The 14668-nt window shown below is 46.6% G+C and overlaps 1 protein-coding gene across 2 annotated transcripts in view; it reads left to right on the forward strand.

The window, feature by feature from the left end:
* FNDC3B (fibronectin type III domain containing 3B) overlaps positions 1 to 14668 on the forward strand; it is a 549281-nt gene that overhangs the window by 337234 nt on the left and 197379 nt on the right. For both annotated transcript variants that reach the window (XM_030216206.1, XM_030216207.1), the window contains exons 5-6: positions 1770 to 2010; positions 12765 to 13049. In XM_030216206.1, coding sequence (XP_030072066.1) covers positions 1770 to 2010; positions 12765 to 13049 — 526 coding nt within the window. The remainder of the gene's footprint in view (positions 1 to 1769; positions 2011 to 12764; positions 13050 to 14668) is intronic.

Below are 14668 nucleotides of genomic sequence, written 5' to 3' on the forward strand. Positions count from 1 at the left end.
TTTGTATGTATACCCGAGTTTGATTTGTCTTTGCCTTTCTCAGGGCACAGACTGTAGAAGTCTGCCCAGCACTGTTCTTGTACTAAGTTCTGAAGCTAACATCAAAGCCCCTTAAAATTTACACTCCAGCCCATCCCTATCTATTCAGTCACAATCAGGGCGTAGACCGTAGAAGGCTGCCCAGCTCCTGTTTTGTTTCCCAATTACCAGCATCACCACCCAATCTTCGCTAAGATTCCGAGGAACCATTCCTTCTAAACAGGATTCCTTTGTGTTTATCCCACGCATATTTGAATTCCATTACCGTTATCATCTCCACCACCTCCCGCGGGAGGGCATTCCACGTATCCACCACCCTCCCCATGAAAAAAATACTTCCTGACATGCATATTCATTATGGATATCCTGAAAACCCAACTGGCTGGAATGTGCCCCAAGGATTGGGTTGAGAAGCACTGCTCCAGGGAGTGTTATAAACAGTTACCCCCGGATTCTATATGGCACCAAGATTTGTGGCCTTAAGTACCAATAATTGGGTGCTAACAACTAGTTATTGAAGTTAATTGGCACCACTTAGGATTTGCAGGTGCATCTTGCTGCACGGTATTAAGGCAGGGCGCCTAACTTTACTACAGTGTCACTCAAAAGAGGGTGTGGCCATGAGTGTGTCAAGGGCATTCCAAAAACTTGCATGCGTAGTTATAGAATACTGCCTCAGCACGCCTAAGTTGGCGCTAGCATTTACATCAGGTTTCAGTAGGTGTAAGTCTGGCGCCTACAGTTAGGTGCAGAAATCACACCATTCTATAAGGGGTGCGTCCTTTGTAGAATAGCACTTAGCAACGATTTAATTTTGCGTCCGTTTTTGAGCTCCATTTATTGAGTTCCCCCCTTAGGGGGAATTCTATATATGGCGCCTAAAAATCTGCACGGAAAACATTTTCGCCTAAGTGTATTCTATAAGTGGCTTCTAGATTTAGGCGCAGTATATAGAATACGCTGAGTTGATACCTTAGCACCTAACACTACGCATGTCCGTTTACACCAACAAAAACATGGCATAAATCCCAGCATGTAGATTTAGGCGCAGAGGGCTACGTTCTATAACTACGCATGTAAATTTCAGAACACCCACGAAATGCCTGTTTCCCCACCCATAACCATGCCCCTTTTTGTCTGCACATGTTAGAAACTAGATGCAGTGCGTTACAGAATACGCTTAGGGAATTGTGCAGGTAAATTCTAATTATTGCCAATTAGTGCTCATTATTGCATGTTAAGTGCTGTTATCAACACTAATTAGCTTGTTAAGCTAATTAGGTGACGCATGTTGTTATAGAATCTCCCCGGATTTCGCCCCGCATCTCTATGCACACTATATAGAATCCAGGGGTTAGTGCTTTCCAGATGTGTAAGAAACATTTGCACTGACCTGGATTTTTAGTTGGTCAGATTCAAGAAGCTCTTTCAAAATAGATCTGTAGCCAATGAGGAAGCATCCTTAGGTAATCACAGGTAGAGTCATGTGTTAATTTGGTGTCTGATTAGGTGCAAAGGACTTTGGAAAGAATTTCTTTTCTGTCTTGGCTGCAGTGGGTAAAGAAAACCTCTTTTCCTTCCTTTAGAGAGCCCCAGTCTCTTGCCACAGACAATTCCAATTTTCCAAAGGGTGCAAAATGTTTAACTATGCGATGTTAGTAATTCTGCTTAACTGAATTCACGTTGCACCTGACGTTAAACGGATCTTTTCCTGCCTTTTTTTTTTTTAGGTGATCGAAGACAACACAGGGGTTCGCCGGGTGGTGGTGACCCCGCAGTCTCCTGAATGCTATCCACCAAGTTACCCCTCAGCAATTTCACCAACTCATCATTTACCTCCGTATCTGACACATCATCCCCATTTTATCCACAACTCTCACATGGCGTTCTACCCACCGGTAACCGGGCCTGGAGATATTCCACCCCAGTTTTTCCCACAGCACCATATTTCCCCAACAATATATGGAGAAGGTGAGCAGATGGGCTACTTGGTACATCAGCCTTTCCAACAATACATTTCAGATGTCATTATAGTCTGTCTGTTGAAGGAGTTATCAATGCTGAACGTTCCCTCTCCTGCTTTTGTTTTTTTCCTGTTTTAGTGGAAACCTGTTGAATGTAACTGATGAGCAGAAATCTGTAATGCAGTGTGCAAGTGATGAAGTTAAATAACGAGTCTTAGCCTAGCTGTGCTTATAGAGGCCTTTTGTGCTTAAAATGCAGTGAAAGTCGAGCGTGTACACTGAGCAAAAGACACTGCCTAAATTCAAAGCATAATCATCACCACAATGTGTTGTGGAAAACGTTTCTCTTAAATCATGGATAATTGTGTTCCCAACACGCCAGACATTTCTAATTGATAGAAGAGCCCTTTGAAAGGAAGTAACTGTCTCTTTACCGTGTCGATGGCATTTCCATCCACATCAAAGATTCCTCATTGGGAGGTTCTGACCTGAGCATCTGCTGAAAGTTGGGTCAAAAGATGGTGCATCTCCTTTGAGATGAGCCGTGTTTCATTTGTGACTTAGTTTTCTGCGTCACATTTAGGTTCTTTCTCCTTCACAGGCAGATGATCAAAAGCCCCTATGATCAGAGATAATGCTTGCAAATTTAAGCAGCGCAATTATCTCTGCTCATGGGGTAGAAGTGCGGGAGAATTGTGCCTGAGCATGCGCTCAGATCAATCCTCCCGCACTTGTTTGACAAGTCTGCGTTGGAGACCAATGAAAAGAGAAGGACGCCCATCTTTAAATCGGAAGATGGACATCCTCAACTGCCCTGTTGCAGGGACGACCAAATTTCAAGGGGGTGTCGGAGGTATAGCGACGGGGCAGTTGAGGACGTCCAAAATTTGGACGTTTCTGTGACGGGACAGTAGTAGAGGACGTCCAAATTTTGGACGTTTCTGCAATGGGCACTTAAGGACGCCCAAAATTGGATGTTTCTATGAGAAAAACGTCTTTCTCATAGAAACATCCAATTTTGGGCGTCCTTAACTGCCCATTGCGGAACCGTTCAAAATTTGGACGTCCTCAACTGCCCCTTCAGAGAAACGTCCAAATTTTGGATGTCCTCAACTGCCCTCGCTGGCAGGTTTGCTGTAGGGGGGAATGGGGGCCTGCTAGCGTGCAAATGCATGCTGGACAGGGCTCACCATTCCTCCCCAATGATCTGCAAACCCTTACGCCAGCTCGGAGCTGGCGTAGGGTTGTCACGGCCAGCGACCCAATCTTTGGCGCACTGGTCGCCGATCATTGGGGATGAATGCGTTAAGTGCTGATTAGCCTGCATTTGCATGCTACTTGCGCTTAGAGCCCTCGAGCGTGTTGTTTCACGCGCTCGAGGACTCTGATCATGGGGCGGTAGCAAACACCGGCACTAGTATGGCGCTAATAGCCTCTAGCGCCGGTGTTTGCTTTTGATCATCTTCCTGTCAATGCCTTGCCAAAAGTGTGCTTAGAATTGTTCTGCAACAAAACATCATAACTCCTGAAAAAAATAAAAAGTGAGGTAATGTGGAGCGCAGGAGGAGCCCATCCCACAGATTCTCTGCTATACTTTCTGTTAAATGCTTAGCTCTGGAACTCGTTGCCGGAGGATGTGGTAATGGTGGTTAGTGTATCTGGGTTTAAAAAAAAGGTCTGGACACGTTCCTGGAGGAAAAGTCCATAGCCTGCTATTGAGATGGACATGGGGGAAGCCACTGCTTGCCCTGGGATTGGTATCCTGGAATGCTTCTACTCATTGTGTTTCTGCCAGGTGCTTGTGACCTGGATTGGCCACTGCTGGAAGCAGGACACTGGGCTGGATGGACCATCGGTCTGACCCAGTATGGCTGTTCTTATTTATTTATTGCATTTGTATCCCACATTTTCCCACCTTTTTGCGGGTTCAGTGTGGCTTACAATATGAGTTGAATGTTGGAAATACAATTTGTTACAGATTGGTTATGGATTACATTGTGCAGAGTTATGCGAGACAATCGAGGTGTCGTTATGGAATGTAACAATGGAACACAAACATTGAAACGTTGGAAGGAGACAATGGGAGCTTAGAGGGCGATAATAAGGCATGAAGACATATGGTGTATATCTTTCTGTGAGTAAAGGTATGAGTGATGTGATATTACGGGAATGAGAGTTCAGAAGTGGATGTATGATGCATTAGTGAACAGTAAGTGTGGACTTTATGTGTTTTGGTCCTTTCCATAAATGTTTTTAAAAAGATGGGTCTTCAATAATCTGCGGAAGGAAGCTTGCTCGTGGATCGTTCTTAAGTTGCGCGGCAGTGTATTCCAAAACTGCGTGCTCATGTGAGAAAAGGTTGACACGTGTAGCGCCTTGTATTTCAATCCCTTGCAATTGGGGAAGTGGAGGTTGAGGAAGGTTCGGGATGATCTTTTGGCGTTTCTGGGTGGTAAGTCTATTAGCTCAGACATGTAGGCTGGGGCTTCGCCGTGAATGATTTTGTGGACTAATGTGCATACTTTAAAAGTGACGCGTTCCTTGAGTGGAAGCCAGTGCACTTTCCTCTAGTTTTCCAAAGTTTGCAAGGCCTGTTTACTAAGCTGCGCACTGTTTTACTGAAGAAAATAAGCACATAATTCACTAATTTGTAGTATGTTATCAAAGCCTGCAGTAATTTGGTTTGCTTTGTTGTGACAGCCAATTTCATGGGTTTCAGCTACAACAATGCACAGTAGTGGGCTGGCCTGCAATGCAAAGATAAAAGCATCCCCCACTCCCAGAGTCGAAAATCCCACATTCTCTCCTGTTGCCTAAATGTAAAAAAAAAAAAAAACAGCTGTCTCTTATTTTGACAGCTTACTTCTACTGATATTACCTCAAGACTAAGGGGAGGGGAGGGAGTGGGTGATATCATTTTGGGATATGGCACCACCAGTGTAGGATTGACTAGGGATTGCTCCTGCCCCCCTGATAGGTGCTGGAGAAAGGGGGTGCTAGGGACTGTTATTCATCTGATGGGGGGGGGGGGGTGCTAGCCATTATGTTTTTGTTATGTTTTTGGATGTCCAACCGCCACCTGAAACTGAACATGTCCAAGACCGAGCTTATCGTCTTTCCACCAAAACCCACTTCTCCTCTTCCTCCACTTTCTATCTCAGTTGATAACACCCTCATCCTCCCCGTCTCATCTGCCCGCAACCTCGGAGTCATCTTCGACTCCTCCCTCTCCTTCTCTGCGCATATCCAGCAAACAGCCAAGACCTGTCGCTTCTTCCTCTTTAACATCAGCAAAATTCGCCCTTTCCTCTCTGAACACACCACCCGAACTCTCGTCCACGCTCTCATTACCTCTCGCCTGGACTACTGCAACTTACTCCTCACCGGCCTCCCACTTAGCCATCTATCCCCCCTTCAATCTGTTCAGAACTCTGCTGCACGTCTCATATTCCGCCAGAACCGATATACTCGTATCACCCCTCTCCTCAGGTCACTTCACTGGCTTCCGATCAGATACCGCATTCAATTCAAGCTTCTCCTTCTTACCTACAAATGCACTCAGTCTGCTGCCCCTCACTATCTTTCTACCCTCATCTCCCCTTACGTTCCCGCCCGTAACCTCCGTTCACAGGATAAATCCCTCCTCTCAGTACCCTTCTCCACCACCGCCAACTCCAGGCTCCGCTCATTCTGCCTCGCCTCACCCTATGCTTGGAACAACCTTCCTGAGCCCTTACGCCAAGCCCCCTCCCTGCCCGTCTTCAAGTCTTTGCTTAAAGCCCACCTCTTCAATGCTGCGTTCGGCACCTAACCCTTACCGTTCAGTGAATCCAGACTGCCCCAATTTGACTGCCCCTATCGGACCGACCGTTCACTTGTCTATTAGATTGTAAGCTCTTTGAGCAGGGACTGTCTCTCTTTGTTAAACTGTACAGCGCTGCGTAACCCTAGTAGCGCTCTAGAAATGTTAAGTAGTAGTAGTAGTTAAAGTTGTCAGAGCTTGGCAGGGCTCCGTTTTCCTTTGCCCTAGGCCCTTTAAAGGTGTTCCCTGGAAAGTTAACCTGCTGAGGCTTGTGAACTTTTACCAAAAGATGTGTTGTTCAGTTTGCATCATAATGAGCTGCTTTGCAGACAGTTGCATTTGACATGGGTCTAACTTTGTGCCTCAATGAAGAATTTTTCATCTTGTTTCTCCCCCACTTGAGAGTCATGAGTCACCCTCTGCTCTGTTATGCTTTGTTTCTCCATAGAGGTTTCTTCCTGTTTACTTTGGGTCATTATTTAACACATGCCTGATTTTCCCACATTATGACAGACTATACCTGTTAAAGCTCTAATGTGGCTTTGCAAATAGGCCTCTTAGGGCAAGATGCACTAAACTAAACGAGGCTTTACGGAGCCTTTAACGAACAGTTTTCCTACCCTGGCATGCATTAAAGCTCATTTTCCAACGACGGTAGCAGCAAACGAAAACGGAATGCAGATGAGCAAATTGTGTAGAAACCCTATTGAAATGAGATGCACTAAAGTTTTCCGCTTGCCCTATCGCTGGAAAACTACCGGAAAGCTAACGAGAGGTCTGTACCTCTCGTTGTGGTTGCCCGGCTAAAACTTAAATGTAAAAACAAAACAAAAAAAAATCGCGAAGGGGGCAAAAACGCTCGCCAGGAGCGTCCTTTATTGACGCCCAAGGTCGCCGCTGCTCCTCCTGCATTAAAATCCACAAATGTAAAAAAAAAAAAAAGGATCGGGAGGGGGCAAAGGCGCTCGTCAGGAGCGTCCTTTATGGATGGCCTTGCCCCCCCCCCCCCCCCCCCGCCCCGCCCGAGGTTGCCGCTGCTCCCCGCTTTCCCCTGCATAAAAAAATCAAAACTTTAAGCTGCCCCGGGGCCCCACCCCTGCCCCCCCGAGGTCATCGCCGCCGCTCCCCCCTCCGTCTTACCGGGCCCGCGCAGCGCCTCTCACCTCTGTGTGAAGGCGCTGCACAGGCAAGAAGAACAGCTGATCGCCTCTTCGCTGAGTCTTCGGACGTCCCTCCTTTCCTCCTGGGCCCGCCCTCGTCTGAGGATGTTATAATGCCTTTGTATCGCTCCATGGTGCGACCGCACCTCAAATATTGTGTTCGATTCTGGTCGCCGTATCACAAAAAAGATACAGTGGAATTAGAAAAGGTGCAGAGAAGGGTGACGAAAATGACAAAGGGAATGGGACGACTTCCCTATGAGGAAAGGCTAAAGCAGCTAGGGTTCTTCAGCTTGGAGAAAAGGCGGCTGAGGGGAGATATGATAGAGGTCTATAAAATAATGAGTGGAGTAGAGCGGACAGATGGGAGGGGATAAGTTACCCTGGATTGTGGGTCTCCACAGTTTGTAAGTAAGCTACCCAAACCTGATACAAAGTAGGCTAAGCTTGACTTTAAAGTTCATAAGGACACTGTTCTTGAGGTCTGGTGGGAGGCCTGGCAAGTGGACGTGTATATGTGTATGTACCGTGGGGTGAAGGCCAATACTTTACATTCTTGTGCAAAGTTGCCTCTGGAGTAAAGAGCTTATTATTCTTTATTCACTTTACGTGTGGGATAACACACATTCATTAGCGGTTTAATAAAGGAGTTTAGTTTCACTTCCCCCTTTGTCTGGCCATACTTTTATGAGTGCCTCCTGTCCAACTCGGTTCACACAGTCATACCCAGATTTTACATTTTGATGTTATATGTTTTATTTATGTACGTTTATTATTTCATTGTATTGCTCACAATCTTGAATGGCAATTTGTTTGCCAAGAAGAGGGTATATAAATTTTTATTTATTAATTAATTAGCATTAACTTTTTAAGGCTTACATTGCTTGATTCCATGGCACCTGGCTAATTGGCATGATGCCTGAATGTATCAAGGTATATATAGTAAGTTCAGACACATCAAAATTCCTGCAGCGGATAAGACTTTGATTAGTATTTTGCATGTCTGATTTAGGAAGGTTTGAATCTCTTACGAAGAGAAAAACATGATTTGATTGAGACATTACAAAATTATGATGGAGAATTCCTTCCTGATCCTTAATGACTGACCAAAAGCTTCCTGAGGTCATCTTCTTAGAATTTAAGCAGCATAAAAACCTGACAAAGAAACCTGCAGAATTGCTTTTATATTTTGTAATTGTGTATGATTATATGTCAGAAAAACAATTGAACTAGGCTTGCATTTTTTGTGTCTTTTTGACAGGAGTTTAAAATAACAAGGAAGCAAAATTTTCTATTTAAGAACTATGACCCTGATTTAAGCCTGTTTGCCTAGTGCTCATTCCTCACCATCAGGCAGATGATCAAAAGCCCCGCGCTGTTCCAAACAGCGCTCAAAAATAGCGCTGGAACAGCACGGGGTGCTATTAGACCTATGATCAGAGATAATACATGCAAATTTAAGCAGCGTAATTATCTCTGATCATGGGGTAGAAGTGCTGGGCAGGGCTCACCATTCCTCCCCAATGATCTGCAAACCCTAACGCCAGCTCTGCTGGCGTAGGGTTTCCCGCGGCCAGCAACCCAAAGTTTGGCGCGCTGACCGCTGATCATTGGCGATGAATGCGCTAAGCCCTGTTCAGCATGCATTAGCATGTTACTTGTGCAAAGAGCCCTCGAGCGCGTTGTTTCACGTGCTCAAGGGCTCTGATCATGGGGCGGTAGCAAATGCCGGCGCTAGTATGGCGCTAGCAGCCTCTATCGCCGACGTTTGCTTTTGATCATCTGCCTCCATGAGAGTGGTCAGTGCCACTATGTCTGGTATGGAAAACTCCTTTCGGTCCAATATTCAGAGCCACTTTTCCCAGATAAGTGCCTCTGGCCAGGCCCATCTTGTGATGTTCAGTGGCTTTTCTGCATAATCACTGCAGACCGCCCTGGCAGTGCTGGGGTGTCTGTGGGTGGAGCAAGGGCAGTCTCCAGTTGTTAGCATATTCAGTCTGCAAACCAGACGGACTATCTGGATAAACTTAGGACAAAAAGCAAAAATGGCTGTTGTAACTTGATCGGGACTGTCCGGGATAGTGAGCTGTACTCAGAAAGCACCGGTGGTTACCGCTGAATCTAGGTATTAGCACTATCCACAGGTTTATTTTGCCCACAGCAGGTGGCATTAAAAGAAAACCTGTGACTTTCCCAGCTGAATATTGATCTCTCTGTTTCTTTGGAGAGTGAGCCAAAAGGTTTGAAGTATATTAACTGTTTCTCTAAATAGCCATACCAAAGTTTTATCCTTGGTAAATGCTATCCCAGAAAATGCAAGTTAATTGAAGTATAATCATTTTAAAGTATTCACTGTATAAAGACACTCGGAATCAAATACACCAGGTGTTTTATAAACAACTGCCTGAAATATCTATATTTTTTAGATTTTCTTTGGAATGACTAGGGGGCCCTTTTCTAAGCCGCGGTAAGCAGCAACGTGTTCTTACCGTAGCTAAAATTGCCTTACATTGGGGTGCACTCGGACATCCATGGGTAGTTTTGGGATTGGCACACGCTACCCACCTGCTTAAAAATGTTAATTTATTTTTTAGCGCTGAAGGTGGAGAGGGAGTGTTTTTTGCGCTAATCTGTTAGCTACATTGTTGTGAGCTAACCAATTAGTGTATGGTTAGCATGTGGGCACTTACCAGCTACAAAATAGGTGGCAGTAGAGGCCACCTCACAAATGCCTTTGTATCACTCCATGGTGCGACCGCACCTCGAATATTGTGTTAAATTCTGGTCGCCGCATCTCAAAAAAGATATAGTGGAATTAAAAAAAGGTGCAGAGAAGGGCGACAAAAATGATAAAGGGGCTGGGACGACTTCCCTATGAGGAAAGGCTAAAGCGGCTAGGGCTCTTCAGCTTGGAGAAAAGGCGGCTGAGGAGAGATATGATAGAGGTCTATAAAATAATGAGTGGAGTTGAATGGGTAGATGTGAAGGGTCTGTTCACGCTTTTCAAAGATACTAGGACTAGGGGACATGCGATGAAGCTACAATGTTATAAATTTAAAACAAATCGGAGAAAATTTTTCTTCACTCAACGTGGAATTCGTTGCCAGAGAATGTGGTAAAGGCAGTTAGCTTAGCGGAGTTTAAAAAAGGTTTGGACGGCTTCCTAAAGGAAAATTCCATAGACCGTTATTGAATGGGCTTGGGGAAAATCCGCTATTTCTGGGATAAGCCGTATAAAATGTTTTGTACTTTTTTTGGATCTTGCCAGGTATATTGTGACCTGGATTGGCCACTGTTGGAAACAGGATGCTGGGCTTGATGGACCTTTGGTCTTTCCCAGTATGGCAATACTTATGTACTTAAATAGTGCATGGCCATTAACGCTGGTAATAGAAAAATCGGCCATCTTACCCCTGCGGAAAAATGGCCTTAACGTGTGGGAATGACCCATGTAAGGACCTGTTAAGGCCACTTTTTACCGCAGTAAAAGGGCCCCTGAGTTTGTTATATTTTTCTTCTGATGCCATCTTGAGATAACAGAAGCATATAAAGTTGTATCTTGTTAACATTTTTTTTTACATATGTTATCACAGAAGACGTAATTTCATTTATGGACGCCCTTATGACAAGTCCACAAAAGCAGTGGCTTAGGAAGGGGGGGGGCGGTGGGGCGGTCCGCCCCGGGTGCACGCCGCTGGGGGGGGTGTCGTCTCGGTTGGTTCTTTGCTCCCTCTGCCCCGGAACAGGTTACTTCCTGTTCCGGGGCAGAGAGAGCAAGGAACCAATGGAGCCGACGCAGCTCCCAGCGACGTGAACTCGGGGGCGGATCGGCCCTCCCGCCCGCCCGCCCCTCGCTTCTAAAGTAAGAAAGAAAGAAAGAATGCGCTCCGGGGGGTGGGGGGAGGGTGCGCGCCGGAGGGTGGGGGGCGCCGTGCTGCACCCGGGGGGGGGGGGGGTGCGCAGCGGCGACCCGCCCCGGGTGTCAGCTGCCCTCGCTACGGCACTGCACAAAAGAGCCCTTTTTAAAGCTTGTTTTGTAAAGGCAACATAGGGACTCGTTTGTCTTTATAAAATAATGTCCAAGGACCAGTCCCAGTAGCATGTGAAATCTCACATGCAAATTTACCTCTGTGTAAATGTGGTGTAGGTACCCTGATATTTTATCAAATAAGCGTGTGCATTGTATTGCTGCCTCTGCTCTGCCCAAACTACACTCATGGGAATGTCTGCCCCATTAGCATAGTCAGCCCTGGGGGTGGTCATGGACGGGGGCATCACATTTATCTCTCCCCCTCCCCCCCACTAACCATACCTTTGCCGGTGGGATTGCCAAGGCCCCACCAGCCAAATAAGTACAGCGCCGCCCCTGCCCTCCTCCTCGCACCGCTTCAAAAAGTCCCAGCGTGCTCAGAGCAGGAAGAAAGCAGTGTGAGGAGGAAGGGAGGAAGCGTAGGGTTACCATTTTGTGTCCTCTGAAAAAGAGGACACATGTCATGCCCCCCTGCCCCACCCCCATCACGCCCATACCCTGGCCTGCCACGCCCCTTTCTGGTCCTTGTTCCGCCCCCTATTCCCCTCCCCCGTCACATAGTCCCCTCCCCCGCCCTCCCCCCTCACTTACTATCTAGCCCTGGTGGTCTAGTGATGTCTTTGTGGCAGGAAAGAGCCCCCTCTTTCCTGCCCAGAGCACTGCCTGCCCTTGCCTGCATCCTTCTCGATCTCGTCTGGGGATTCAAAATGGCCGCCGAGAGTTGAAGCGGACTCGCGAGACTTCAACTCTCGGCGGCCATTTTGAATCTGCAGCTGACCGAGAAGGATGATGGACAAGGGAGGCAGCGCTCCGGGCAGGAAAGAGGGGGCTCTTGCCTCAAAGACGTCACTAGACCACCAGGGAACATGGTAGGGAAGGGGAGACGCGACCAGACCCACGGCGCCGATCGCCCACCCGCATGCATGCACGCAAGCCCGCGCCCACGTTTGTCCAGAAATCCGGACAAACATGCGTGCGGGCAAAATCCGCCAGACGCCCCGGACATGCCCTCAAAAAGAGGACATGTCCGGGGAAATCCGGACGAATGGTAACCCTAGAGAAGCGGCACTGTATTTATTTGGCTGGCAGGGCATTGGCATCTCCACCTGCAAAGGTAAAGGGGTGCTGCAGTTCTGGAGGGTGCCTGAGCCACTGTTCCCTCCACCTACAGTTACATTTTCAATAGTGAAGCATATGCAAGCTTTGCAGGAGTCCAGGAAAATCTGCCTGTCCCTAGCCATTGAAAACACAATATTGAAGCAGCACCCCCTACTGGCAGCAATGCAGTTGGAGGACTCCTGCTTTGCTTAGAGCCAGGGGTAGGCAACTCCGGTCCTCGAGAGCCGCAGGCAGGTCAGGTTTTCAGGATATCCAAAATGAATATGCATGAACTTGATTTGCATACACTGCCTCCATGGTATGCAGATCTATGTCCTGCATATTCATTGTGGATATCCTGAAAACCTGACCTGCCTCTGCGGCTCTCGAGGACCGGAGTTGCCTACCCGTGGCTTAGAGGGAACAGTGCCCAAAGCTTCCACCCCCCACCCCCCCACACTGTGGCTATACTACTGGTCTCCCCGCAGATTCCTTGAGAGTAGCTGCACTCTTTCCATGCGTTTGTTTTATATGGGTATGCGGTTCCACAATTTTGAAAAACTCCTTTCCGCATATAAAACAGGGCTTCACATGCAGAAAAAAAAATCTATTAAATGACCCCAAATAAGCGTGCATGCTTTATTCTACTAACACTATCTCTTCTCTTTCAGAAATGATACCACTCTTTGGAATGTCCAGCTATATCACACGGGAAGATCAGTACAGTAAACCACAGCACAAAAAGCTGAAAGAACGACAGATAGACCGACAAAACCGCCTTAATAGCCCTCCCTCTTCCATCTACAAAAGCCACCCCGCCAACTACATGATGGTGTATAATGGCTATGGGAAGAGTCACAATGGCGGGAACAGTGGAGGAGGTGGAGGGCCAGGAGTAAAGAAGATGGAACGGAGAGCCAGAAGCAGTCCAAAGTCAAGTGAGCAAGATTCTCCAGGTAATACTCTCTAAGATGCCAAGGGCTCGGAATTAAAACATTATGATCTTTTTTCCCTCCCCCCCCCCCCTCCCCCTGTTCATGCAGGCAGTTATGCAGAATTTTTAGACTCTTAGCATAAGGAGAGATAAACTTGAGAGTCTACCTAATCGATGTTTGAGTACTGGCAAAATAGATTACATTTTGTAAGACAGTAGTTTATGTAAGATTTTGGCACATTTGTAAAATGGCTGTTTTGAAATCAAATAATATTTCAGTGGTTCCCAAACCACCAGGAGTGGAGGAGTGGCCTAGTGGTTAGGGTGGTGGACTTTGGTCCTGGGGAACTGAGGAACTGAGTTTGATTCCCACTTCAGGCACAGGCAGCTCCTTATGACTCTGGGCAAGTCACTTAACCCTCCATTGCCCCATGTAAGCCGCATTGAGCCTGCCATGAGTGGGAAAGCGCGGGGTACAAATGTAACAAAAATAAAATAGATACTATTGGAGATTCTACATGGAATGTTGCTACTATTGGAGATTCTACATGGAATGTTGCTATTCCACTAGCAACATTCCATGTAGAAGGCTGCGCAGGCTTCTGTTTCTGTGAGTCTGACGTCCTGCACATACGTGCAGGACGTCAGACTCACAGAAGCATAAGCCTGCGCGGCCACATTGGTGATCTGCAAGGGCCGACTTCTACATGGAATGTTGCTAGTGGAATAGCAACATTCCATGTAGAATCTCAAATAGTAGCAACAGTGGAGGAGTGGCCTAGTGGTTAGGGTGGTGGACTTTGGTCCTGGGGAACTGAGGAACTGAGTTTGATTCCCACTTCAGGCACAGGCAGCTCCTTGTGACTCTGGGCAAGTCACTTAACCCTCCATTGCCCCATGTAAGCCGCATTGAGCCTGCCATGAGTGGGAAAGCGCGGGGTACAAATGTAACCAAAAAAAAAAACCTGGTCCTGGAAGCACCCCAGCCAGTCAGGTTTTTGGGATATCCACAGTGAATATTCATGAGAGATATTTGCTTGCGCTGTCTCCACGTCATGCAAATCTCTCTCATGAATATTCATTGTTGATATCCCAAAAACCTGACTGGCTGGGATGCCTCCAGGATCAGGTTTCGGATCCACTGCAATACTTGACTAATTTATGGCGTTGTAGAAGTGGAGGGATTGAGGTCATGTATTCACAAAGCGATTTTACTAGAAGAATATTCTCCTTTCGCTCAATTGCGAAACAAGTCTGGTTTCTGTAGTATCATTCAGGCCAGCTGACGATCATCTCTACAGCATTTCCAGTACCAGTATGATTTTGGGAACAGATGAAATAAACATAAGGTTCATATGTTTCAGTTGGTATATCATTAGTTTTAAACGCCAGTAGTCCGAAATATCAGTTTTGATCCAACTAAAGTTTCATATTTATTTAATTTTTAATATATGTTGATCAGGTAGCCTTCTCGGTGGTTTACAGTTAAACTTTTTTTATTGCAAAAAAGTACGGAGAGGAGACCCTGTAAAGTTAAAATATTGTAAAAGAAGAAAAGACATTAAGAAAGAGAGTTATTCAAGACTCATACTGTTTCTGGAATCCCCCCCCCCCCCCCCCCCCCCCCCGCCAAAGTCTGCG

The sequence above is a fragment of the Microcaecilia unicolor genome, chromosome 10 (assembly GCF_901765095.1).
Source record: "Microcaecilia unicolor chromosome 10, aMicUni1.1, whole genome shotgun sequence".
Lineage (NCBI taxonomy): Eukaryota > Metazoa > Chordata > Amphibia > Gymnophiona > Siphonopidae > Microcaecilia > Microcaecilia unicolor.